Below are 24941 nucleotides of genomic sequence, written 5' to 3'. Positions count from 1 at the left end.
GGTGTGTTACAGGGGCGGGGAGCCCGCTATGGGGCACAGAGAATGTGGTTGAAATCTCCATTCCAAAATCTCCCAGTTGACCAGCGCTCATGCTGCCCGATGTTCCACCGTGAACTAGCTAGCTTCGTGGTTTAAGCATGTGCCTTTGGGTCTGTCTGCCCCTCTCTTCTGTTTAAGGAACAACTCATAACCACGGTGTGGGCGAAATTTTCAGGTGCCTTCCTCCCTGGGGAGGATGCGGGCTGCTCAGGGGCATAGGCCATGCAGATGGCAAGGGAGAGAGGAAGTGGTTTTAAGGGTAACCAATAAGACAATATCTAATAAGTTTTGCAGGGGTCAGACTGGACCATACTCTCCAAAAAGGGCCCCCTGCCCCCGTCAGGCTGGGCTGTGGTCCAGACCGCAAGGGACAAAGACGGGGCAGTGGTGGCACAATAATGCCTTCAGTGGTGAAGTGGTGAACACCTGCTAGAACTGGCTGCGGGCCACCTGGGGCGGGGCGGGGGGGGGGGATGGGAGAGCAGGCACAGTTCTGGGGAAAGGCAGGACCTTGTGAGCAAGCTATTTATGGCTCCTTTTGGTTATAAAGTATTGACATGGAAACCACCCCGCCAAGCTTACCCTCAAGTTGCTACTGATTCCAACCTCCTCCATGAGATGTCAGGAGGAATAAAATAATTAAAATATGTGAAGCACTTCCAACGGGGCCTGGCCCACTGTAACAACTTTATACGGGCTAGCTGCTCTCATGGTTACTTCAGAAGCACTTTCAGAGATAATCCAAATATTGTACCGTCTCTCCATTTAACAGATGAGGAAGCTGATGGTCCGAAGCTGCTGAGTGACCTCCTGTATCAGCTTTCCCTGTTGCATAACCAATTACAGCAAGTGTAGCCAGTTAAACAGCACACGTTGATTTTCCCAGTTTCCGTGGGTCAGGGGTCCCAGCACCGCTCAGCTGTGTCTCCTGCTCAGGGTCTCCCGAGGCCGTGATTAAGGGCCGAAGTCACACGGTGGTTGGCCAAACTTATTTCCTGGTAGCTGTAGATCTCCTGGTGACTTGCTGCTTCTAAGTCAATGGGAGAGCATCACCTCTATCAGGGAGGTTCCAGACCCTCCTCTAAGGGCTTTCCACTGATTAAGCCTGGCCCACCCAGGATAACCTCCCTCATTGCTAACTCAGAAATCAGCTAGTTTGGGACCTTCATCACATCTGCCAAATCCCTTCACTTTTGCTCTCCAGCGTACTGACACCTACCCTATTTACAGGTCCTGCCCACCCCCAAGGGAGGGGAAGCACAGGTTGTGGGCACCAGGGGCAGAAATCTTGGGGGCCATCTCATCTCAGAATCCTGCCTATCCCACTCCCCAAACTACTGGCAAGGGGACATCTGTTTGGCCTGACGGCCCTCCCATGCACCATGAAGGAATCACCCCACACAAGAGCAGTGCCTCTGGGAAGACACACTGGCAGGATCAGGGAGAGACGTGGCCCAGCATTGTCCAAAACGCACGTTGCCTTCCCTGCCCAGTTCTCAGAAATAATATTGTACCAAGTTCCACTCAGACAGCTCGACCAAGCAGCGGTCACCAGCCTTTAACACAGCTTCTCACAAGTCTCGCCCCTGCCCTTCTGTAGTCCCCTCCTGCAATGAATGGGACTGACCTGTGTGACCAACAGGCCGTGGTGGAAGTGACAGGAGTGACTGCTGAGGCTTGGCCATTAAAGGCGTTGTGGCTTCCACCTAGCTGTCTGGGATCATCCTGTGTGAAAAGCCACCCCTTTATCACGAGGTCACTCAGCCAGCCCTATGGGGGGCCCACAGCTTGCGGAGAACGAACACCAACTGGCCAGACATCAAAACGAGCCATCTGGGAAGTGGCTCCTCCAGCCCAGTCAAACTTTAGGGGGACCACAGCCATGGCCAACATTTCAAGTTCAACCTAATGAGACCCCGCCTGGAACCGCTGAGCTAAGCTGCTCCCAAATTCCTGACCCATGGAAACTATGTGAGATATTTATGCCGTCAGAAGCCCCTAAATTCAGGGGTAATTCTACATGGCAAAAAAGATAATACAAGGGCCGTCTGGAGATAATACCTTACCTGAAAGACAGCGCTGATGAGGTTAATAAAGTGCCACTTACCGAGCACTTACTGTGTACCAGGACCTCATCTACCTGCCCATCGGCTGTTGGAGCACAAGGTAACAGCTGGCGGAAGCCGAAAGCCACACCCAGAGGTCTTACACCCCTGGACATAGCCCTAGCAGAAGTCTCTATGACGACGGAATTGTAGACTATCCGCCCTGTCTCATAGAAGAGCCACCAGCCGTGTGTGGCCATTGAGCCCTTGAAATGTGGCTGGGGCACCTGAGAAACTGAATTTTAATTATTTTGAATTTTAATCAATTTATTTAACTAGCCACATGCGACTAGAAGCCAGCTTCGGATAGCACAGAGGGAATAGATGTGAGGGCTTTTGCCAGACCCAGGGTACAAGGAGCTCGGACCCACTCCACGTGCCAGAGTTCAGGAAAACAGTGTGGAGGGGGTCTCGGAAGGGATTTGACACCAGACTGCTCCAGAGGGGGTTTGTGGGGCCTGAGCAGCCCCCAGCGAAGGGGCCAGGGGTGCCATCCTCTGGTAGGCATTGTGGTTAGGAGCAGGCTCTAGAGTTCACCTGCCCGGGTTCAAACCCCACCTCTGCCATTGGAAGCTGTGTCAATTTGGGCAAGCTATTTAATCTTTTGGCTAGTTTTCCCATCTGTAAAAGGGGGCGCTAACAGCACCCACTTTGTGGAACTGTGACTACGAAGTGGGTCCAGGTATAAAAAGCATAGAATGGGTTTGCCGGTGGTTGGCTTGGTGAAGAGGATCTTACCCACTTCACACAGGGCTGCTGAGGATCAAAAGCAGGGTGTAGAGCCTGCCAATCACAGCGCCAGCTAAGGCCAAGCAGGTGACACGAGTGATGATTCGGTTGGGGTGGGGGTGGGGGCAGATTGTAGCAAGGCACCAAACCCACGTCTAGACAGGCTCCTGCTTGTCAGCAGCTCCTAAGTGTTGCCACGCTGCCCGAGCGACGTCACATCTTTCCTCCCCAAGAGAAGTGAGGAGTGTGGATCTTTATGGGAAATGACCTCATTTCTAGTTGGCAACTCACCCCAGGACTTTCGTCTGTTTGTTTTTTAAACAGGGTGCCGCCTAAACAAAACACAGAGGCAGGCCACTGCAATCCCGACCTTCTCCCCTCCTCGGCAGCCCTTCCCTGGCTCTCACATCTCTGCCTCCCCAAAGGGGATTGGGCAGGGCAGTTATCTCAGGCTCCACTGAGGCCAAGGGACACAGCCCAGAAAGGATGACTTCTCAGGAACCTGAAACTCACAGAGGCAGGCGATCTAGAAAGTACCAGGTTTTATTATCTTTTTATCAAAAAATCAGTAACAGACAACAGTGTGATGGGGCTACAGGAGGTGCTGACCTCCGACATTCCGACATAGCCAGAGGAAAGGACACAGGGGTGGGAGGCTGGTGGAGAAGAGGACCCAGCCAGCTGGGAACCCTGGGTCGTAGGGGAGAAGGATGCAGGCAGAGAGGCTGATTCCACCCACCCCAGCCGGTGGGGTCAGAAGACTGTAGCCTACCCAGGCTGCTCCACCAAGCCTCTCCTCTCTGGAAGATAACAAGCTCCAGAGCTAGGGCCCAATCAGCCCTCGCCAACCCCTCCCTTCACCCAGGGAGACAAAGGTCATCCCAGCAAAGCTGGGGCTGTGACTTGCTAAGCCAGTTTGGTTCGCCAGCAGCGCTCACCCACAGATAGATGGAAATGGTCTCCACCTGCCTGCCAGCTACAGCAGCCACTAGCCCCAGGTGGCAGCTGAGCCCTTGAACTGTGGTTAGTGCAACTGAGGAATGGATTTTTCACTTTATGTAATTTTAATTGATTTAAATAGCCACAGGGGGTTGGTGGTTACCATACTGGCTAGCACAGCTCTCCAACTGTCTCTTAAATTTGGAGAGATGAAGGAACACCAGCTGGGCTCCAAGCAGAAGCTAGAGAGAAGGTAGAATATCTACCCTCAGTCTTCCAGCCCAGTGGAAAGGCACCAGGGATAGGGCAAGAGAAAGAGGCAAAAGCCCCCTCGGCCACATCAAAATTCACTCACTCAACCGCCCAGCAACTTCAAATGGGAAATATCATACTATCTCCTGAAAAAATATATTTATCTATTTTTCTAGAACCAAGAAAGAATAATATATTACAAGAAAAGAGACACAAATATCCTATCATCCCTTATATTATATTTTGGGATCTGCTAGAAAACTATGTCTCAGCAAAAGCTACTTCTTAAAGGAGCAGCTTCGGAAAGGGTCAAAGCCACGAACAGAGGACTGTAGCATACGCCTTGTAAAACAGGGAGGGGGTTTGAAGAAAAAGAAAAACAGGCTCTGTCTGAAGCTATAAATAGTAAAAAATAATAATAAAAATCATATCTCCGGCTCTTCTCTCATTTTCGAGAAAAACAAACAAAACCAAAAAAAAAACAACCCATTAAATACAAACTTAGCAGGCATGATGGGAATGTGTGAGAGCCGAGAACACCTCGGCACCTGTGTGCGCTCCTGCGCAGGCAGAGAGGAATGAATTGTTAAAAAAAAAAAAAAAAAAAACCAAACCACTAAAAATAGATTTACAAATATTCTACAAATCCATTTCAGTATGAACTTTCAGCTCCTCTCCCCACCCTCCCTACTTCCCCTCCCTCCACAAATAAAAAAAAAACTTGTTTTCTGAAAGTCACTTGAAAGAGCCCAGTGGCCCAAGGTATACCGCCGAGACTCCTGTAGTGTGGACGCGGGCCCTTGGACGGACACCTCAAGGTGCAGATGGTTCTAGTCCCTGCTCCCAGTTCCTGGCAGAAGGGCTGGCTGTGAAAGGGCAGGGGGAGGGAAGAAGGCACTGGGGCAGACCTCCAGCAGGACCCTTAGGACAGCTCCCGAGGGGTTCTGGTGAGGCGTGGTGAGTACTGGCTCTACGCCCGACCAAGATTCTAAACTGGAAAATGAAGAAATAATCCAATCCTTGACTTGTCTTCTGAAAGGCCAAGTTTAGCCTCATTTTTCTGCTGGGACCATTGGGGCCCAGAGAATCAAGAAGAGGCAGGCAGGGACAGGAGAAGGTGACGTCCCCCCTGTCCCTTGACACGTAATCAGAGCTGAAGATGCTGACAGGTCAGTTTTAGATTGCCCTCCCCCTACCCTAACGTCCAACCTCCAAAATCCTTCTGCTTTCCACCCCCCTCAAGTCCAAGCCGGTGCCCATGAGGAAGCTTCAGGCGTAGAACTCATTGGTGGGGGCCTTTTTGTAGATGGGTTTCTTGCCCAGGTCATAGCTGCCTTCGTCCTTTTTCTTCATGCGGTACATCAGCAGCAGGACCAGGAAAATGGCAAAGAGGATGCCCACGCCGCCGCCCACAATCAGAGCTGGAGGGAAGAGGGGACAGCAAGGTGAGAGCGGCAACTCAGGGCTTCGGGTGTCCTCCCCCACCCACCACTCGGCTCTCTCACAACGAGACACCCTCACCACCACCACCGCCTGTGCCCGCCACGCTGCTTGCTGCAGGACGTGAGTCTCACGGCTTCCCTTATGAGAAAAGGGGTCACAGGGGTCCCTGAAGACCATAGGGCCAGAGTGGCACAGCCACCATCCCAACCCACATCTGCCCGAGTCCAAAGCCCGGCTCTTTCCAAACACCAGGCCGACTCCCCAGCGGCAGCTTAGCGCTAACTGAGCTGGAAGCAAGAAAAGTCGCACGCCGTGGAAATGGTCACAGACACACACGCATCACGCAGTCCTCTCGCTGTCCCCGTGTGCACCTGTGTGCTCGCCGGCATACCTTTCCACAGACAGGTAGACACATCTGCGTATACCCAGGTACACACTCCCATACGCAGGCGTAACACAGTCGCAGGGCCGTACTACTACGTTCTAGCTATTGTAGATGGAGACTTACAACCCGTGGTTAAGGCCTAGTGCCCACTCCCATCCCCCCACTAACTGGCTGAGTGACCTGAAGCTCCCTCATCTGGCTCATTGCAAAGTGGAAATAATAGTACCTTTCCACGTGTGTCCTAAGAATTAAATACATTAATCCACTTAGAGTGCTAAGTGCATAGCAGCTGCTCAGGACTCCTGCTCTGTAAATGTGGTTTCTCTGTACCTCACACCCTGACTCAGGCCTGGCAGTAAATGACACTCACAGCTGGGCTGGGGAGCAGAGCCCGAGGGCAGCTGGCCAGCATGGGGCAGCTGTGGGTTTCTAACCTCCGGTGGATGTTCTCAGGAGGCCAGAATGGCTCACTTCCGTTTGGGGAGGGGGGCAGGGAGGCCTCCCAGCATCCTTTCTGTGGCAGATCCAGTCCCCTAATTCAGTCTTACTCAGGCTAAGAAGATTAACTTGCCATCCCTGTCAGTCACAGCTAAGCATAGAGTGGGGGCCCAGAGCCAAGCAAGGTTGGTTCTCAGAGAGAACTCCATGAAAAGCAGCCACAAAGTGCCCCCAGGAGATGTCAGGAAAAGAACAGGGAATATCAGGAACCAACCCCATTCTAGTCGTCCTTGCCTCTCCCTGACAACCCTGGCCCCTCTAGTAGGCCTGTGCTGGGACTCCCCACAAGGTCAAGGTTCAAGTACAGTCTCACAAGTGACTGTGGTCGTAGGTTCAAACGCCAGGCCTACCACTCCCTGGTTTTATGACTGTGGGCAAGTGTTTTGGCTTCCCTGAGCCTCGGCTTCCTTCTCTGTAACAGTCTCACTAACCAAACCCATCTGAAGGGCTATTTTGTGAGGGAAGGTGCCTGAACCCCGTGGCACTCGGCAAGCACCTGATAAACCCTCAGGTGCTATTTAAAAAGGTTGGACTGGAGGGTCCTGCCCCAGCTCGCTCAACAACGTAACTTCTCAGGAAGATCATATATACTCATTTAATTCTCCACTGGAAGATTTAAGAGAGGACGTAACTTCGGTTCTGCCTCTGGCTGTGTGACCCAGGGCACGTGGCGTCAGCTTCCTCATGCATAAGAAACAGTTGCTTGGAATAGATCAGTGGTTTTTAAAACTACTTTTATGTTTTTCAAGAAAAAAAAAAAACACATTTCGCTTTAAAAGGAATAGAGCCCTTAGTTGATAAAAGCAAAACCTTATGTAAATCCCACACACAACTATGCCCACTGAAAGTGAAACCCCGTGGTTGAAGAGAGATGGGGGAAACTTTAAAATACTTCAACCGAACAGTCTGAAACTCAAAAGGCTAAGTAGTCTCTATGGGCCCCCTAGTTCAACAGCATCCCCACCCCACCCACATCACACAGAAACTCAGGGACCAGGGGGCCAGGGTCAGGGCTGAGATGGGCCCCAAGTCACCTGGGGTTATACTCCCAGGGAGCCTCATCTGCAAGAAGCAGGCAAGATCCTTTATCTGTCCTGGATGGGGGGCAGGACTCAGAGCTCTGTCCCTGTACCTCAAGCCTCCTGGGAGCTACTGGCCCATCTGGTTGCCAGGAGACAGGAGCTACCCAACCCTGACCCAGGGCACCCACTCCCCAGGCTGGTTCATCCAGCTTGGCCCTTGGCCTGTAAAACCTGGCACAAAGGGAGTTCGCTGACAGTACCCCTCCCCCCAGCTCTGGAAATCCCCAAGGCTGCCAGGGCAGGAGAGAGGGAGCCAGTCACCATCCCAGCGGCTGGCTCCACAGAGCCTCTCCTGCAGCCCCGCTCTCCCTGGGACACAGCTGTCCCCATAACACGACATTGTAGTCCAGAACCCTGCGGCTCTACCTGGGGCCAGCCGCCAACCCACGCTAGGGGTCCGTTTCCGATCTGTCACATGAAGGTTCCCTGCGTGCCACCTGCTGCAGGGGGCTCAGTGAAGATTTGATGGCAGATTTGTGAAAAATACTGTGCACGGAGCTACTTCAAAATGGAGTTGGAGCTGCCACCCTAGAGGGAGGGCCTTGCAAGTCTTACTCCTCAGACCTTCAGAATGTGAACACCGGGCAAAAGAACGTTTGGGAGGACTGGGGCGAAAGCAGGATTGTATTCCAAACAACTGTTTGCAAAGACACCAGGAAAGCAGATACCATGTCTGGAAACTGAAGACATTCTTTAGGGTTAGCATCACTGGTTAGCTTATCTGCTCCCTTAGCGTATATACCACGCATAGGAATTCCTTCCTTCTATTCACGTCATTGTTCCCCCCCCCCCCCCCCGTTCCTCATTCATACCCCTTGCCTTCCCCTCCTAATCGGAACACTATTTGGCTTTCTACCCGAACCAGTGATTCCCTAATTGCTATTCTTCTGGATCTCCAATAAGCCCTTGTTGCCTCTCACCTTGACCTTGTATTTTAGGTTCACATATCATACTACCAAGTCAGAACGGCCCTTTACCGTTTGCCTCCTTATCCCAGATTCTATTTGTCACGGAGCCATTACATCAAGCCAAGGAGACATCCCCGTCTGCATCTGCAGCGGAGGAAACTGAGGCTCGCTTCCACTGAGGTTCCAGAGCTCCTCAGCCAAGGCCAGAGGCTGTCAAATGAGAGAGCTGGGGGAGGGGCAACCAGTCTAATCCGAAGGAGCTCTGGGCTTTCAAGGGAGGTTTTCAAAGAATGTTAACTTTTAATAATTAACTCCCCAGGCACCAAACCCAGGAGGTGAAAAGGCTTTGAAAATTAGAGAGGACTGCAGGCAAGTGAAGGACTCAGCTTGTCCACTCGTTAGAAGTCTTTGATGGGCAATTCTTCTCCCCTCCACCAGGCTGCACAGTCAGGGCCTGCCCAGCCCCCGCCACACACATACACGCACGCGCGCACACACACACCCCTTAGGGAGGTGTAGTCCTTCCAGGCGGTACACCCTGATTGTGGCTCTAAGGAAGGGCCACCCTGCATGGAGCCCATGACCTTCAGCACTACCTCCCACAGAGCGCTCCCCCCCCCCCCCCCCCCCCCCCGCCCCGGCTGCCCCCCGCCGCTTCGAGATACCCAGTGAGGAGCAGGGACCTTACCTGCCAGGACCTCTGTCCTCTCAAAGATGTTGCTGCCCTGGGCAGTGCTGGACATGGACACCCTGTTGGGTATCTCCTCTTGCCCTTCAACAGGTGGCGAGAGCCTCTTGGGGATAACCTCATTCTCCTCCAGCTCCTTGGGCTCGGAGGGGACCCGGCTCCCAGGCCCCCCCCTCTCAGGAATGTGATTATCTAAGGGCACCTGGATGGGGGAAAGAGGAGACTGAGGCTCAGCACGGTTGGGGAGGGGCCGGCCCTGCAGCCCAGTGGGGAAACTGGTTTGGCTGTCTCACTGAACCACGTGGTCCTGGTGCAGAAGTCAGCCACAAGCTCAATAATTAGGCCATCAAATCCTTCCCCTCAACTGGTCTCGTGGATCTGTCTCAAAATGGGAATGCATAGTGCCACCAAGGGTACAGTGAAGCAGGGGTCCCCTCGCTGCTGCTCGGTGGGTATTCTGAGTAACCACCCTGGGGGGAAGGTTTAGCAAAACTGCAAATTGCCTTTAAGGCAGCAGTTCTGCCTCTGAGACTCTATCTTAAGATGCTCACCAGAGATTTGGATAAGAGATGCTGCTGTAGTGCTATAATTTTAGAATATCAAAAATTGCAACCAACTTTTCCATCAATCAGGGCAATTGGGTGAACTAGGATTATGGAGCCTCTAAAAATAGGAAGAACGTTTAATTATGAGGGAAAGCACTTGCGGCCACTTTAAGTGATAAACGCCATACACAGAACTGTGTATACCATTTGACTTTCGTGTTGGGAAATGTCTACAAAAGCACAGAAAAGGGGCTGGGAACACTTCTAAATGTTGACAGTGGTCGTCCTGGCAGGGAGGATGGCCTGCCTGTGGCCCACAGAGGGGCCCGCCCCAAGTGAGCCCAGGGTCACAAATGAATGTCTTCGTGCAGAGTGAGGTCAGACTCTCACCTACCCCTGCCCCTTTCAACAAGTGTCACAGAGGAGTGTGTGGAGGGGGGGGCAGGGGGGGTAGAGGTGGGGAGACGCAAGACACACAGTTACTTACCAAGGGGTGGATGACTTCAGGGAAGACTCTGGGGTCCTCTGACTCATCTGTAAGGTCAGAAGGGCTATGTGAGTGAGGTCAGGTATCCCCAGAAAAATAACCCCTTTTCAGCCACGGCTGCTGTGAGTCCAGACTTACAAGCAGCTCCCCAATGCTCAATGCCCAGCAAGAGACCACTCCCATCCCAGCCTCAGCCACTTCATCTGTAAAATGGGGCTCCTAACCCCTGCCTCCCTGGCTCATTCCTAGGAATGTGGAGCTGGTAGTTGGGCAGATGCTTTGTCAGTTCCAAACCCTTGCTCAGTAAAGGGTAGATCCAGGGACCAATCGCACCCCTGGGTGCCAGATAGAAATACAGAATTTCAGGGCCCACTGAACCTGAATCTACATTTTACCAAGATCCCCAGGGGACTCCTTTGAGAAAGCAAGACTCTAGATCACAATATTAAATATCACAAATTGCAATATTAAAACATTTACTTAGTGCTTGGTACATGCAGAGCTTCGACTGGGTCCAATGCCTAAAACACGGGTGCAATGTCATTTCTATTCCCATTTTACAGGCTTGGAAACTGAGGCTCAGAGGCCATCGCCTGGACGTTTGAACTCAGGATTACCTGACCCCCAAACACAAACTCTGAATTACTCCACCACCCGCACACAGGACGGATATTTCCGAGTGGCTCCATGTGGTTCAGCATCCGGGGCCAGAAAGTCGCAGAAGATCTCGCAACACACCAGCCCCAGGTCCAGCCCCAAGAAGCCCAGGCGCCTTCACCCATCCCACCCCATCTGAAGCTGGGTCTTGTTCTTGGTTTCCCACCTACACTCTGACCTTGTAGGCCCCCAGGTCTGTTTTTCCTTTTCAAAGGTAGAAAGACAATCAGTTCTCACCACGCCAGCCCCTTCTCTCTATGCCCTAGAGCTGAATGGGTCTAGGCTGATACTCAGAAAACCCGGAGCTACAAACAAGCAGCTCAGTGAAGGTCTCAGGGATGGACAGGCTGATCTGGCTCCTTTGTATCTTCTACTTGAGGGGAGAGGAGCACTCTAGAAAATTCCCACAACAGTCCAGTCTCAAGGCGTGGTCAACCTCCCAGGGGGAGAGACCACACATTCCCTCCAGCCCCGGACCCCAGCCTGGCCATCACCCCTCCGTACCCAGATCTCCAGAGCCAGACAGCTCGAAGTCGTCGGGTTCCTGCCCGGGCCCCCCCACATCCTCGTCATCCGGCAGCGGTCCAGAAAGGTACCGGCTTTCTAGGTCTTGAGGGTCGATGACCTCAGTCTCTCGGATCTAGAGTGAAGAAAGGAGACAGATCAGCCAGGAGCCCCTGTAATGGTCTGCAGCAGCGCCTGCTCCCCGAAAGGCAGTGAAACAGGCATTCGAGGAGGTGACCTGAGGTGCTGGAAGGGGACCAGGCCAGAGCCTGCAGTCCTGGGTCCTGGACCCTTCCTGGCCCCTCACCTGCTGTGTGACCTTACATAAGTCCAGTTCCCATTCTGGGCTAGTAAAAATGATGAAGGTGGTAATAATCAGAATGGAAATACAGTACTAGGTGCCATTTCCTAAGCACTTGCTACATGTCCGGTCTAGTACTTAATTCTAAAGGCATGACTTTCATCCCGTTTTACAAGTGAGGAAAGTGGATACTAAAGACTCAAAATCACTTTCTTTCAATGACACAGTGGCAAGTAGAAGACTGAGGATTCCACACCGGGCATCCTGACTTCAGAGCCAGCGTTCCCCGCCCCCTGCGCCCACCACAGGCTGGCCAGAGGATGCACCCCACCAGGGTTCCGGGAGCCAGAGCCCTGTGTTGCCTCTGCAGCAGACTCACTGATGGCAGAGAGGCCTGCTGGCTCCGGGACACCCTTCCAAGCCGAGTCAGACGTGCCTGGACAGGCACGCTGGCCCACCCACACCCTGGGACAGCCTCAGGTCAGGGCGTTGCCCAGACCAAGTGACTCAAGAGTGCACAAGTGTCCTCATATACTCAGGCTTCCAAACAGCTCCCACAGACGCGTGCTGCCACCAACACCACGGAGAGGCACAGCCACTGCCCTCCCGGACTGTGTACTCCAGCACCCATAAGTGTCCCTCAACCCCTACCCCACGGGGACCCACCCGGTCACAGCAGAATCTTAGGTCCACCCCCACTGAGAAGCTTTTCAAAGGAAAGTAACAAAGGTCCAGGAAGGCAAAGAACCTTCTTAAGGGTCTACAGTACATCAGCTACTCTGCTCCCAACGCCTAGAGCTCAGAGGGTAGGAAGCACTTGGAATGCCCGCCACCTGTCCTCTTAGCTCCTGGGCTGAGGCTCTGTCTGCCCACAGAACGGCAGCCTGGGCCACACTCATTTCACTAATTACTCAAATATTAAGGTGTCTGCTGTTTGCCAGAGGGTTAGGGTTTCAAGAAGGAGAATTGGCTCCGAAGACAAGGTTACCATTGCAGGAGGGGCCCGGGCTCCTGCAATGGCTTCCGGGCAGAGGCGGTGGGAGCCTGCTGGAAGCCTTCTTCCACTCCCACGAGGGCATATGCTGGATTCCCGGAAGGGAGGCTGGGAGGACGGCAGTGGGCAGGCAGCCCACCTCCCGCAGGAGGGGAGTATCTTGGCTGACCACTCAGCGCCCACGGGGGTGAGGAGTCAGAGGGGTTAAGGCCTGGTGAGGGATGACTTCATGACTTGGGAATCAGGAGCTGCTGGCGCTGGAATTCCAGCCCCGCACACAGGCTGTGATGGTTGCTTTGGTCTGGCAGCTCAGGGGTAAGGTTCCTCCGGTTGTGCAAGCTGCCAGCACCTCGGGTGGGGTCCTGTGCTCCTACCCCCTTCTCCTGTTGCCAATTCCCCTGGGGCCCAGGGCCTGATAGCAGTTCAGTGGCTTACCCAGCTGAGCACTTAGCATGAAATGGTTCTACAAACAGATCTTTTTTTGCAAAGTGGAAGGGGTGCAGGTGGCTCAGAAAGATAAAGTTGCTTGCCCAAGTTCGCACAGGTAGAAAATGACTCCCCTGGGCCAGAACTGAAGCATGGATCGCTTGAGCCTTTACATACATGTAGACCCACACGCATAAACACATGTGCAGAGAGTGCCCGCCTACCCGGGTAGGAAGAGAGCAGAAGTCAAACCAGCCCAGGAGGGAAAGATGGCACGTACTACGGCCACTTGCTGACCTGGCCCGGAGACCAGACTGGCCGCGGGAGTCAGAGCCCCAAGTCCTCCAGACAGGGGCTGGGGTCCGGGCAGGGCTGTTTTAGGCCGAGACCCTCCTCGTGTCCAGGAGCCACGTTATGTTGCTTCCTCATCATCTGCCTTCCAGTGGGTGAGTGTTTCAAAACAGCCCACGCCAACTGGCTGACAATAACTTACCTCTGTCTTACATCAGTGAAATGAAGACCATGAGGAGGTGAGTATGGCCATCTTATAGACAAATCGGCACAACTGAGGCCGAGCCAGATTTATTCCCAGGTCGGCCCTCTTTGTGGCCACCTGGTCTTCCTAACCCTTCATATTATGCCAGGCCCCTAGAGAGGATAAAGGACTTGTCTAAGGTCACAGCAGATACACGTGCTGGCTCTAAATGGACAGGGTCCCTAGGGGCCACCTGGGCCAGGTGCTCTCCTCCAGCAAGTCAAGGTGGCTTGGGAGAACTGTGAGGTGTGCTGGTAAGAGGAAACAGGAAGTTAAATTCTTCTTCAACTCCAGAAGCACCCTTTCTGCCCACGACCCCCTGACAACAGGGAAATTCCTCCGTGGGCAGGAGCCCTTTAAGACTAGCCCAGCAAGCCAGGACCTGACTGCAGGGGCTTGTGGGTAACCATCCCTTTGTGTGTGTTTGTGGGGGTGGCGTGGGGTGGAGGGCAACAACCCTCCCTTCCCCCACCCTCTTTTCAGCAAGGCCTATTCAATCTGGGGTGGCTTTGAAGGGCCAGGCCACCCAGCAGCCAGGCCCAGCCCTGACCAGAGGAGGACCCCACCCTCTCCTGGCTAAGGATGTGATCTGTTCTTCTCACCTCACCCCACCCCTGCCCAGAGAACGTGTAGTCACACGCATGTGCATGCACAGGCATCCTCTCTGGGCCCTCAGGCCTCCATGTGACTCCGTCCTTCTCACAGGCGCACAGCAGAAACGACTGGGGAAGCGGCACTGGACGTGGGCCTCACAGACCCTGCTGGCCCATGGCTGGCGGGCACCTGGAGGTTTAGAGGTGCTGGGTGCTTCCCCACACTCCCCACAGAAAGAAGCGGGGTAGGTGCTGCTTTGTTCTAAAGCGGGGGTGTCAAACTCATTTTCACCGAGGGGCCACATCAGCCTTACGGTTGCCTTCAAAGGGCAGAATGTAGAGCTCCTTGCCCCTAGTTAAGGAGTAGTTACATATACATAGTCCTAAAATTACATTTGGCTCTTTGAAGGCAACTGCAAGGCTGATCTGGCCCCTGGTGAAAATGAGTTTGACACCCCTGTTCTAAAGGGACTAACACCTGCCAACAGAAGGTACCTGAGGCCACAGAGCCCAACTGTCTCATTTTATTACCCAGCAAACAGATTAAAAGACAAAGGGCTTCGCCAAGGTCACCCAAGCAGCTGGCGGCGGAGCTGGACTTGGAACCTAGGTCTCCTGGCTCTCGGGCAGGAGTTGTCCTCCCTCTCTCCTTCAAGGCTTCTGGCTGCCCACAGGCTGCAGCTGTCACTCCAGAAATGCACCCAGTCCTTAGGCTATAGGCATAAAGCTAGGAAAAGGTCACCAAGCCTATCCCAGAGTCCTACAGCTTTTGACACCCAGAATCATGGGGGCTGGGGTGGCCAGCACAAGTACCCACTGCATGCCGGGAGCCCAGCTGGGTCCTTCTCTCTATGAGCTCATTTTACGGGCACAAACCGGTAGGGTGTTCTACCCATTTTGCAGGAAACTGAGGTTCAGTGGCGTTACTCCCCCAAAGTGACAGAGCTGGAAGGTGACAGAGCTGGGATTCCATCCTCGACCTTTCTCAAGACCGTATTGTGGCCACAGCCAGACTCCTCGATGCTACCCACGCTTCCCCATCTGCCCCAACCCCACAGTCCACGGCCAGGCCAGGGCTCCAGCGCGCCCCTCCCCTGGTCGGGGAGTGCACAAAGGTGAAAGTGACAGTGCTTCAACCCATAAATAAACAGAGACTTGGCTGGGGCACCGGGAGAAGTTCAGGGTCAGGGCTTGGTTAAATATGAACTGGTGCGAGGGAGAGGGAGGAGAGCTTTCCCCCAGCTGGCTCTTCCCAGGGGAGTTAGGGTCAAGGTCAGGGACACGCTTGACCCTTCTTTCAGGAGGCGTGACCAGAAGGGCACTGGGCATGCCAAATTTGGGGAGAGGGCTGGTGAGTACCCTAGGCTCCAAGACCAAATACACAAGAGTGATGCTGGCAGGTCTCCAGCAGGGGCTGTTGTCACCGTTCCCCCCACCTTCTGAAGGGCCAGACATGCCCCAGAATGAGCAAAACCTGGGGCCCTCAATCAGGACTCTCTCTACCTTGGTAGAAAGGAAGGTAACCACTCCCCCAGAGTGGTTACCCGAAAAGGCAGATCCACAGGTGCAACTCTGTGAGTCTGGGGGCTTATTTCACACCCTGAATTCTCAGTGTCCTCTCTTTGTAACCAAGGCTAGAGGCCCCATTGCAGGATGAGGACTAAGTGAAGTGCGTTAGTGTGTGCAGGGGCCCCAGCACCCCAGCATGTGGCCTGGTGCCCCGCAGGTGCTCCATGAATATGGCTATTATTAAATAGGAAGACAGGACTGCCTGTCTTCCTTCTGGATAAGGGGTTACTGGTCCAAGGGCCAGAGAAACCTGAGAAAAGTGGTTGAAGCAATTCCATTGCAGAAAGAAGGTGGTCGAAGATGCTTCGCCAGCTGCAAAGGGACATAGCCTAGGACGGGTCAGAGACTTGTCTGCAACCAATCACGTCCCCTCCAGACTGTGCAAGGACAAAAGCCCCCAAGGTGGGCAGAGACCAGCCCGAGGTCACACCACTGGAGTACTTGTCCTAAGCAGATAGAGGCAGAGGAAAGACCAGCTGTATTTTTCCAGAAGGATTCAACGGCAATGCCCACAGAGGCCTGAAATTCTATGCCAGGGTATTTCCTGACCTGCCTTGGGAGTGAAAAAATATCTCGGAGGCAAAACAACAGCACATGGACCCACACCCTGGTGCTCCAGTACCTGAAGGGTTAAGCCGGCTCTGGGGGTGGGGTGGGGGTTCGGATGTCGGCTGAGCCCAGACTCTGCCCACTCTGAGGTCGGGTTACTCTGAACACAATCGCTCAGGAGAGTCGCCAGGCCTGGCACCGCCAGCAGCCAGCTTTACACCAACCCCCCAGGGCAGCCCATTCCCACAGCAAGGGCTCCAGGATCCCGGGGTGACAGCTAGGAACGGGGGCAGGGAGTGGGAGCTTCTGGAACCTCTGCACATCCCCTGCCAGGAACTGACAGCACACCCCTGTCACCAACTCACTGGGCAATCTTGGGAGATCGCCCCTGTGGGCCTCGGTTTCCCTACCTGTAAGACAGTTCTCAAAGAGACAAGCCTCCCTCTGTCCTGAGGCCTGGTAACCAAGCTGGGCACTGCTCCGATTACCGGTGGAGACAGCCGGGGACGGGCTGGCTCCCGCAGGGCCACAGAGACAGAGGCGCATTGACGCTGGGGCTTGTAATCTCGGCAGCGGATCCTGGACCCGAGGTCCCTGCTGGACGGCGGGTGGGCCGTAAACAAGCCTCCCTGTTCTCAACAGCAGGGTCGATAGCCTTGTCTGGGCTGATTAGATCAGCTCTGGGTGCTGGCTTCATGCCCTTTCGAAGCCTCCCCCACCACTCTGGGAAGCCAGGACTCCAGACCAAGTGGGTCTGTCCCAAAGCCGTCTCTCACCCCAGCTTCCCCAGGGCAAGGAGCACCCCTACATCTGGTGACTTGCCCAGCCACTGGTCACCCCTGTCCCCATGCCCAGGGAGGCTGGAGTGGTACAGCGAGTCCCTGCAGGCCTGGCCATGACCGGCAGGCTCCACCAAGTCACTGTTTCCACACATACCAACCTCTCCCTGCCTCCCCTTTCCATTACTGCAGGTGTCACCTGACTAGCAGCCTCCTCTACTGTGCCAGAGAAAACTGGGGCAGACACACTCGCTCAGGGCCTGAAAGACGAGGAAGGGAACATGCAGAGTGAAGGGTGGGGTGCCTGGGTGGGAGGGCCTGAATGGAGGGTGGCGGTGGGAAGTAAGCGGGATCACAGAGGCCGGTGGGAAGCAGGGGGGTGGGGGTGGAAGCTGCTGCAGAAGGCCAAAGCCGGCAAGAACTGTTCAGATCGCAGAGTGATCTTCGGGGGACTCCTGGAGCCCTCTGAAAAGGATACAAAGTTTTGAACCCCAAGAATTGTAACCACTGGTTTACATTTACAGTGTGGGTCCAGGCACCACCTTCCCGAGGCCAACAGGTTGTCTGGCCGATGATGAGAAACTAAACTTAGGCCGGTACTTTACAAGTTTGCCAAACACCGATTGTGACCCCCAAGTGACACAGGTGTTTTAGAGAGGACACTGGGCTCCTACGGGTGAAGTGACTTATTAACTACCTGTGTGCCACTGGGAAGTGAGAGGCAGAGCCGGGATGGGACTCTAGCTGTGGGACATGCCCAGTACCCACTTTCCAGTCACCCGCCACCAGCAGACAGGGCCAGAGGCCCCTTGGAGATGTGGGACTGCACCCAAAGATCACCAGCGAGCTATCAACCAACCAGCAGGGTTTGTTGTACTCCTAGGGTTAAACTAGGCCCCAGCTGTTGACAAATGCCTCCTCCTCCTCCTCCTCCCTCTCTAGGCACCAGGCAATGAAAACATAGCAAAACTGGCCTCTCAGAACACTACCTTTTCTGTCCACCAGCAGCACCCACCCCCCAAAGCCCAGAGCCCGATCTACAATTTGCTCAGCCACTAACAGGGTCCTCCGACTCCGAACGGTGACCATGTCCTGGGTGGTGTCGCAGTGGCTCAAAACTTTTGCAAACCCCCTGTCCTATCTTTCTCCAGCTGCGAACTGGTCAGCAGGCGCTGCCTCCAGAGGTGGCAGGATAGGTGGGGCTGCCGGGAACTGGTTCTTGATTAAATATAAACCCATCTGCTAATTATCAAACAGCCCACTTCTAAGACAAACAAATAGCTGATTTGGGCTCCATCAGCCCCACCCTGGACTCGTCCCTCCCCACCTTGCAGCTATGGGTTAGAAACAGGGGAGGGGAGAAAGCTTTCCAGGGGCCAAGGAGGTGGGTTCCTCAAAGGTACCAGGTAGCATCCAAGTGGTCGGAACAAAGAAGGGCACTGTCACTAAGCACAACACTGGGAGCTTTATTTGCGGTCTGGTCATCTCCTACCAGCGTCGCCGCAATGCAGATCTTCTTACAGGCCAAGAAGCTGAGAGGCTGAGTGATCCCTCCTGAGCCAGGGAGGACTTCACGCCTCCAGAGTTAGGTCTGCCTAACTCCACACCAGTGTCCCAATCGATGCCCTCTAGCCAGTCCCAGCGAGCAAGGAGGGGGCGTATGGAACTCCAGAGACTCCTGGGGTCCGATCCAGTCTGGACTGTACCAGCTCGGCTCTGTAAACTCAGACCAGCTGCAGCCTTAGTTTTGCTTTAAGGGGTGGGGGGAGTGGGGAGCAAGGCACTACCTGCTCAGCAGAGGCCAAATGACCAATGTGAGGACTGGCTGAACTCTTTCAAAGTCCACCTACAGGGCAAGGCAGTGTAAAGGACTGGGCCATACCAATACTTCTCGTATGTCCCCTCAAGGCCCTGGACACTGAGATGCTGATTAATAGGCTCCCAAAGGACAAGGTGAGACTCTGGAGCCCGCTGAGACAGCTCCACCAGAGAGCCATCCCACAGCCAAGAGGTGGAAAGGAAATGGGTGATTCAGGCAGGCCAGCTCTCGCTCTCTTCCAGTGACTCACACAGCCCCGGTCAGCCCCTTCCCCCCATTTTAAACGTGGTTTGGAAATCACACCCAGCCACCCCGGAGGCTGAGGACAGCTAGGAGTCAATTCCTTCCAGGAGGGGCTGGGGCGGTAGCCCAGCCTGGCTCTCCCCACCCCTCATTCAGGCCGCTCAGCACTCTGAGTCCTTGGAGAAGCCCTCCGTTTCCAGGAGCTGGGGATGGCAGGAGCTGAATGTCCCTCCCACCTCCAACTTCCCTTCTCATTCAGGCTCTTTACCACGAAGGCCAAGAAAGCTTGCCTCCCCCCATCAGCGGGCTCTCAGGACAGGAAGGACCCCAGAGGGCTCTGGCCCCGCTTCCTCATTTTATTATACCTGGGGCCCGCTGCGATCCAGAGATAGGGCATATTACTCAAGGTCACCCCGCAATTCAGAAGTAGGACCTGAGGTATCTACCTTCACCCCGGCCAATTTCCTGAACTGGAATGTTCTCTGAGGGCCCACAAAGCAAAAACCTTGTGTTGTCAGACGGACCTTGCTCTGCCCTTGGCAAACCACTGCATTCCTCAAGCATCTGGGTCCCATGAAATGGAGACAATCACACCTGCCCCCCAGAACACCAGGATGCTTTCTCAGCGGTAATAAATAACCTCGGTGCACCTCTCAGAATGAAGTTCACGCCTGAGTATTACTTCTCCATTCATGCAAATGTTTCCTGAGTTACTAACTATAAGACGAGTATTTCACTAGAAAGGAATAGAGCAGAGTTCCTGCCTTGCGGGGAGTGGAGGGGGCGGGAAGTGGGGGCAACTCAGATTTTTGTGCGGTGTGTCATTCCCTCACCAAACATAACTTAATTCAAGGGAGGAAAAAGCTTAGCTGTCTTTACGGTTTCCCATGCCCTTTTCGAAGTGCAGGTACTTAATCATTAATAGAATAGCCAAGCTGGAAAGGACTCTGGAGGCCGATCAGTTCGAATCCCATTTTATAGACGGGGGATGTCCACCTAGAGAGGGAAAGGGACCCAACCTCATGGAGCCCCCCCACCCCCGCCCCAAGCCATGACCCAAATATTCTCCCAGGCGCTTGGTAGCTCTCGGGGCTTCTAAGAATTCCAAAGAGCTCTCATTGGTCACTCAAGAGTCCTAGACCCCCTGAGCTCCCCCCGAACCCCACTTCTGTGCAATCAAGAAGAGAATTCTCAAGGAGCCCGGAAGCATCTCTGAGTTAAAGTACCCTGGTGGGCCGGGGACAATTCCCCAGAACCGACTGGGCCTTGTGCCACATAGGCGGGCTTTGCCCCTGGACAGCACCACCTGGGGTGGGGAGGGTGGGCCAGTGTCCCAAAACAAGACTGCCTTTAATGGCCCAGGGAGGGAGCGGCAGGAAGGCAGTTCAGGGAAATGGTCCCAGCTGGACAGGAAGAACTGGTTTAGGATGGCAAGCCTTGGCCCCATGGAGAGGAGGCTGCTGCTCAGCCCAGGTTCCCTCCCCAAAACTTGTGGCACCTAGGGGGCAGGGGGCACCACCTAAAGGGAGGGCAGGCCTTTGGTTTCAACCTAAAATTTGGGGAGGGCCCCAATAGAATTATTGGAGGGGCTACTGGGTAGATTTTGATGGCCTGCACGCTCTCTGCTACCCCAGCGTGGTGCCTGTTTGACCACTCTCAGCTCCCGCATTCACGAAGTGAGCACAGGACAATCCCCACAGGCTTTCTGCGGGCCGTTTCCCACGTCCCCAGCCTGGCACAGGGAAAGTGCTCAGTAAATCCTAACGGCTCTTAGCAAATCCCTTCTCCTGGGCCTCGTTTTCTCCACCAGCCATAAAGGGCCGACGAGGTCATGTCTGTCTATGGTGTAATCCAGCCATGACCGAGGTCTGATTTTTCCGGCCACAGCGTTAGGAGGAAAGGGGGTGGCAGGGCCAAAAGAGGAAGCCCCGTGACCCAATTAGGGGCGGAAGGTCTGTGACATTAGCCAGGAAGGGGAGCACTGAGGTCAGGACAAAACAGAAGGCCACCCTCTCAGGAAGCAGCTGCTCAGGGCGGACTTCTCCTACAGCTGATGGGTCACCACACGTCGGACTGACAGCCCTCCCCCAAAACACATCCTTCAGGGACACAGCTGTCCTCTCCTCACTCAAGCACTTGCAGGCTCAGCAGTCCCTGAGCTGACGCTGGTCTGCGAGTGCCCATGCGTCGACCTCACAGCCTCCAGGGACTTTCCTCTCCCATTGCCCAGACCAGCGGCACCCACCTGACACGGCATTCCTTTGGATGCCTCCCCAACTGCTGAACTCCACCGCATCCCTCGCGGCCTGGTGAGGACCACCGCAGCAGGGAGCAGCCGGCTTGGGTTTGAGTCCTGGCTCAGCTACTAACCTTTCAGTGGGGTTACCCTTAATTCGGGGAAATCATCCCCTTCCACCTCAGAATTCCTTGAGGCTGGCCAGCCCCGAATCTTTAGGTTCTAAACGAGTCTTGAGTTATCCCAGGATGGGACATAGCGGCAACCACTCAGAGTAGCATCAGATGACAAGCTGAGATGAGAGCAGGGAGCGGCTGGGAAGCCTGGCTGCCTAAATAGGAATCTGCTTGGCCCCTAATTTGCCGTATGAATGTAGGCAAATGAGTTAGCCTCTCTAGTCTCAGGTCAAGAACAGTAAACCAGGTCGCTGTCAGGATTGAGCTAGGGGATGGAGTCGTTGAAATAGCCATCAGGAGGCCATCAGAACACTGCCCGAGGGACAGGCACAGACTAAGCGGTATGGTCACTGCCAATGTGTGCGGGAGGGTTATTGCTCAGGGTCTTCCTCATTCCTCAGCTGAACCCTGTCCGGCAGAAGTAACTTTCCCCTAGGTAAGCCCAGAGAAATAGGAACCCTGTACAGAAACTGAAAACAGGGACTCACTCCTCTCCATCTCCCCAAAACGGAACTTAAGGGCTGGAAAGGGGCACAAAGCCCAGGCCCTTGCGGGCAAGAGGGGGGGCATAGGGGGGAGCGCAGATCGCCTCTCCCAGCAATTCTTGCGTCCCCATCTTCCCAGAGGAGATTGCCTGCCTTCTCCCCAGCTGGCTGCTGGGATGACAGGAGCTTCAGGTGGCCCAGGGTTTTGCAATCGACAGGGACCAGTGGACAGCAAGAAGGCAAAGCTTCTCCCCGCTCAGTGAGGCCTTCTCTCCCCAGCCTCCTTCACCTCACTCACCCAACGTGGGTGCTTCGATTTCCCAGTCTGCAATGAGCAGGAGTAAACAAGCTTCTTACAGAAAGGGTGGCGCGGGAGCGCTCCTCCATCCCTCCAGTCCTCGGTCTCAACTTTGTAGGGGTAGACCCTGAAGAAGCACGGGCCACCCCCTGCCCCACTCCCTCATACCCTTGGTGCAGATGGGGGAAAAAAAAAAAAAAAATCGAGACTCAGCAGGGGGTGAGCGGAGCCCTTGCCCTAAGTCACAAGCCAGTGGCACCGCGGAGGCCAGAAGCGAGGTTGGGGCTCCGTTCTCCGCTCCCCGGTGTGTGAAACAAGGCCCCGCAAAACCCTAAACTCCTCCACTCCCCAGCACTCGCGGCCCCCGTCACCCCCAGGCATCTGGGATACTGGAGCTGCCGGCTCTGGGCGCCCAGTTGGCGAGGAGGGGGGTCCGGGGCTCTGAGCCAGTACCAGGATCCCCAGGGAAGGTGCGGGGGGTGAGGGGAAGGTGACACCGGCTTAGTCACGTCCGAGCCTGGAGCCCGCGTCAAGGCAGAGGCCAAGGGGAGGCGGGCAGAGCAACAGGCTGGGGCGCAAGGCGAGCGGGGGCAGCCTCCGGCTTCCCCCCGGGGGCTCAGGAGCCAAGTTTCCAGCAAAGTTTCCCGGACCTGGGTACCTCCTTAGGGGCGGGTGGCCCAGCCTCCCGATCACCCTCTCTCCCGGGCTCCCGGGAACAAAGACGGCGCTGGTCTGCGCTCCCCCCGGCAATCTCCAAGCACCTACCGACTCCGCGGCCGCGGCGGGGGCGCCCACGAGGAGCAGCAGCAGCAGCGCGAGCAGGCGGGGGGGGGCCATGGTGTCGCGGTCGGGAAAGGGCGCGCAGGCTGGTGGCCGCGGTCCGAGGTCGGCCCTCCTTATAGGCGGTGGCCGGCCCCGCCCCGCCCCGCCCCCGCCGCCCGCACCCCTGCCCCCTCCCCCAGGAATTCCCCGCCAAAGCTGGGCCTCGGGGCGCCGAGCCCGCCCGCAGAGATGGAAACCCGGAGTGACCCGCCCGGGGCGCATCTACCCGGAGTCACTGACCCCGGGAGCCCCGACCGCCTTCACCGATTTGATCCCCTGCTAGGCAGGCCCCCAAAGACCACCGCGTCTGACCCCCTTTTAGAGCGGGGGAAACTGAGGCCCCCGGGCAGGGAGGACTTGCCCCAGGCCCTCAGTGTAGATCAGCGCTTTTCAGAGCGAGTACGCTCCCGTCGCGGGGCACGAAGACTTTCCCAATGGGGCACGAAGACTTTCCCAATGGGACACGAACACCGGGAGTTTTAAGGGGTCAGCAAACTTCTGTGAAGAGCTAAGTATTTAGCCTTTGTCGGCCACACGGTCTCGTCACAATTAAACTCTAGAGTTGTAGCTCAGAGGGGGCCAATATGTCCTTAAAAGAACGAGTGGCTGTGTTTTAATGAAACACTATTTTTGGACACTGAGATTTGAATTTCATAAAAATTTCACGTGTTACTAAATACCATTCTTCTTTTGGTGTTTCCCCCCCAAGCATTTAAAAATGTAAAAACTCTTCTGGCCCTGGCAGGGTGGCTTCGTTGCTTGGAGTGTCCTCCCGAAGAACACCGAAAGGTTGCGCTTTGATCCCGTCAGGGCAGGTACCTAAGCTGCGGATTCCATCCCCAGCAGGGGCACCTGGGGCTAGGGAGGCAACCTATTGATGTTTCTCTCTCACGCCCACGTTCCTCTCTCTCCCTCTCTTTCTCCCTCTCCCTCCCTCTCTCTCTCTCCCTCCCTCCCTGTCTCTCTAAAATCAATAAACATATCCTTGGATGAGGATTTGAGAAATACCAATGATGAAGAAAATTAAAATGTAAAAACCACTCTTACTTAATACTTAGTGAGCGGAACAGAAACAAGCCACGGGCCGACTTAGGGTGGCTGCCCTCTGTTTTAAGGGATCGTTAAGGGGTTTGTTTTTCCAGATCTTGAACTTCCTAAAATTTTTGATCTGTCAGAGAACTGGTCTGCGAGTTTATCTCCAATGTCGGATCTGCTTCCATATTTGTTTTAAAAAAAGAAGAGAAAGAAAAGAAAAGAAAAGAAGGAAGGAAGGAAGGAAGGAAGGAAGGAAGGAAGGAAGGAAGGAAGGAAGGAAGGAAAGAAGGAAGGAAGGAAGGAAGGAAGGAAGGAAGAAAAAAAGAAAGAAAGGAAGGAATGAAGGAATGAAGGAAGGAAGGAAGGAAGGAAGGAAGGAAGGAAGAAAGAAAGAAAGGAAAGAAAGGAAGAAAGAAAGAAAGAAAGAAAGAAAGGAAGGAAGGAAGGAAGGAAGGAAGGAAGGAAGGAAGGAAGGAAGGAAGAAAGAAAGGAAGGAAGGAAGGAAGGAAGGAAGGAAGGAAGGAAGGAAGGAAGGAAGAAAGAAAGAAAGAAAGAAAGATCGTTCCCTGGTTGCTGTGGCTCAGAGGATTGACCCCGGCCTGCAAACTGAGAGGTCGCTGGTTCAGTTCCTGGTCAGGGCACATGCATGGGTTTTGGACCAGGTTCCCAGGGGGGCTGTGCAGTCGATGTTTTAAAAAAAGACAAAGTTGTGTGTCAGCCTTATCCCTGCATCTTCCTAACAGTGTGGGTAGGTGGGGTGGATGGCACGTCCTCTGGGGCCTCAAGTACAGGTACTGTTGGAAGTATCAGTGGGGGGCAC

The 24941-nt window shown here is 54.6% G+C and overlaps 1 protein-coding gene across 1 annotated transcript; it reads right to left on the bottom strand.

Annotated features, from left to right (window-relative positions):
• Positions 1 to 3400: 3400 nt before the first annotated feature.
• Positions 3401 to 23164, bottom strand: SDC4 (syndecan 4). Its single transcript, XM_045194544.2, has 5 exons — positions 23030 to 23164; positions 11262 to 11397; positions 10101 to 10147; positions 9069 to 9270; positions 3401 to 5485 (listed from the first exon to the last, which is right to left on the bottom strand). The coding sequence occupies exons 1-5, from the start codon at positions 23099 to 23101 to the stop codon at positions 5334 to 5336; spliced, it is 609 nt and encodes a 202-aa protein (XP_045050479.2). The 5' UTR covers positions 23102 to 23164; the 3' UTR covers positions 3401 to 5333.
• Between the last annotated feature and the right edge of the window lie 1777 nt (positions 23165 to 24941).

This window comes from Desmodus rotundus, chromosome 6 (assembly GCF_022682495.2).
Source record: "Desmodus rotundus isolate HL8 chromosome 6, HLdesRot8A.1, whole genome shotgun sequence".
Classification (NCBI taxonomy): Eukaryota; Metazoa; Chordata; class Mammalia; order Chiroptera; family Phyllostomidae; genus Desmodus; species Desmodus rotundus.
This window is presented reverse-complemented; position numbering and strand designations above follow the sequence as displayed.

Excerpts from the sequence above, each read along its gene's own strand:
- SDC4 (XM_045194544.2), bottom strand. The coding sequence starts at position 23,101 with ATGGCCCCCCCCCGCCTGCTCGCGCTGCTGCTGCTGCTCCTCGTGGGC. Across the intron at positions 10,148-11,261 it reads GTCTGGCTCTGGAGATCTGG|ATGAGTCAGAGGACCCCAGA; the intron begins GTACGGAGGGGT and ends CTGACCTTACAG. Across the intron at positions 9,271-10,100 it reads CTGAAGTCATCCACCCCTTG|GTGCCCTTAGATAATCACAT; the intron begins GTAAGTAACTGT and ends TCCCCCATCCAG.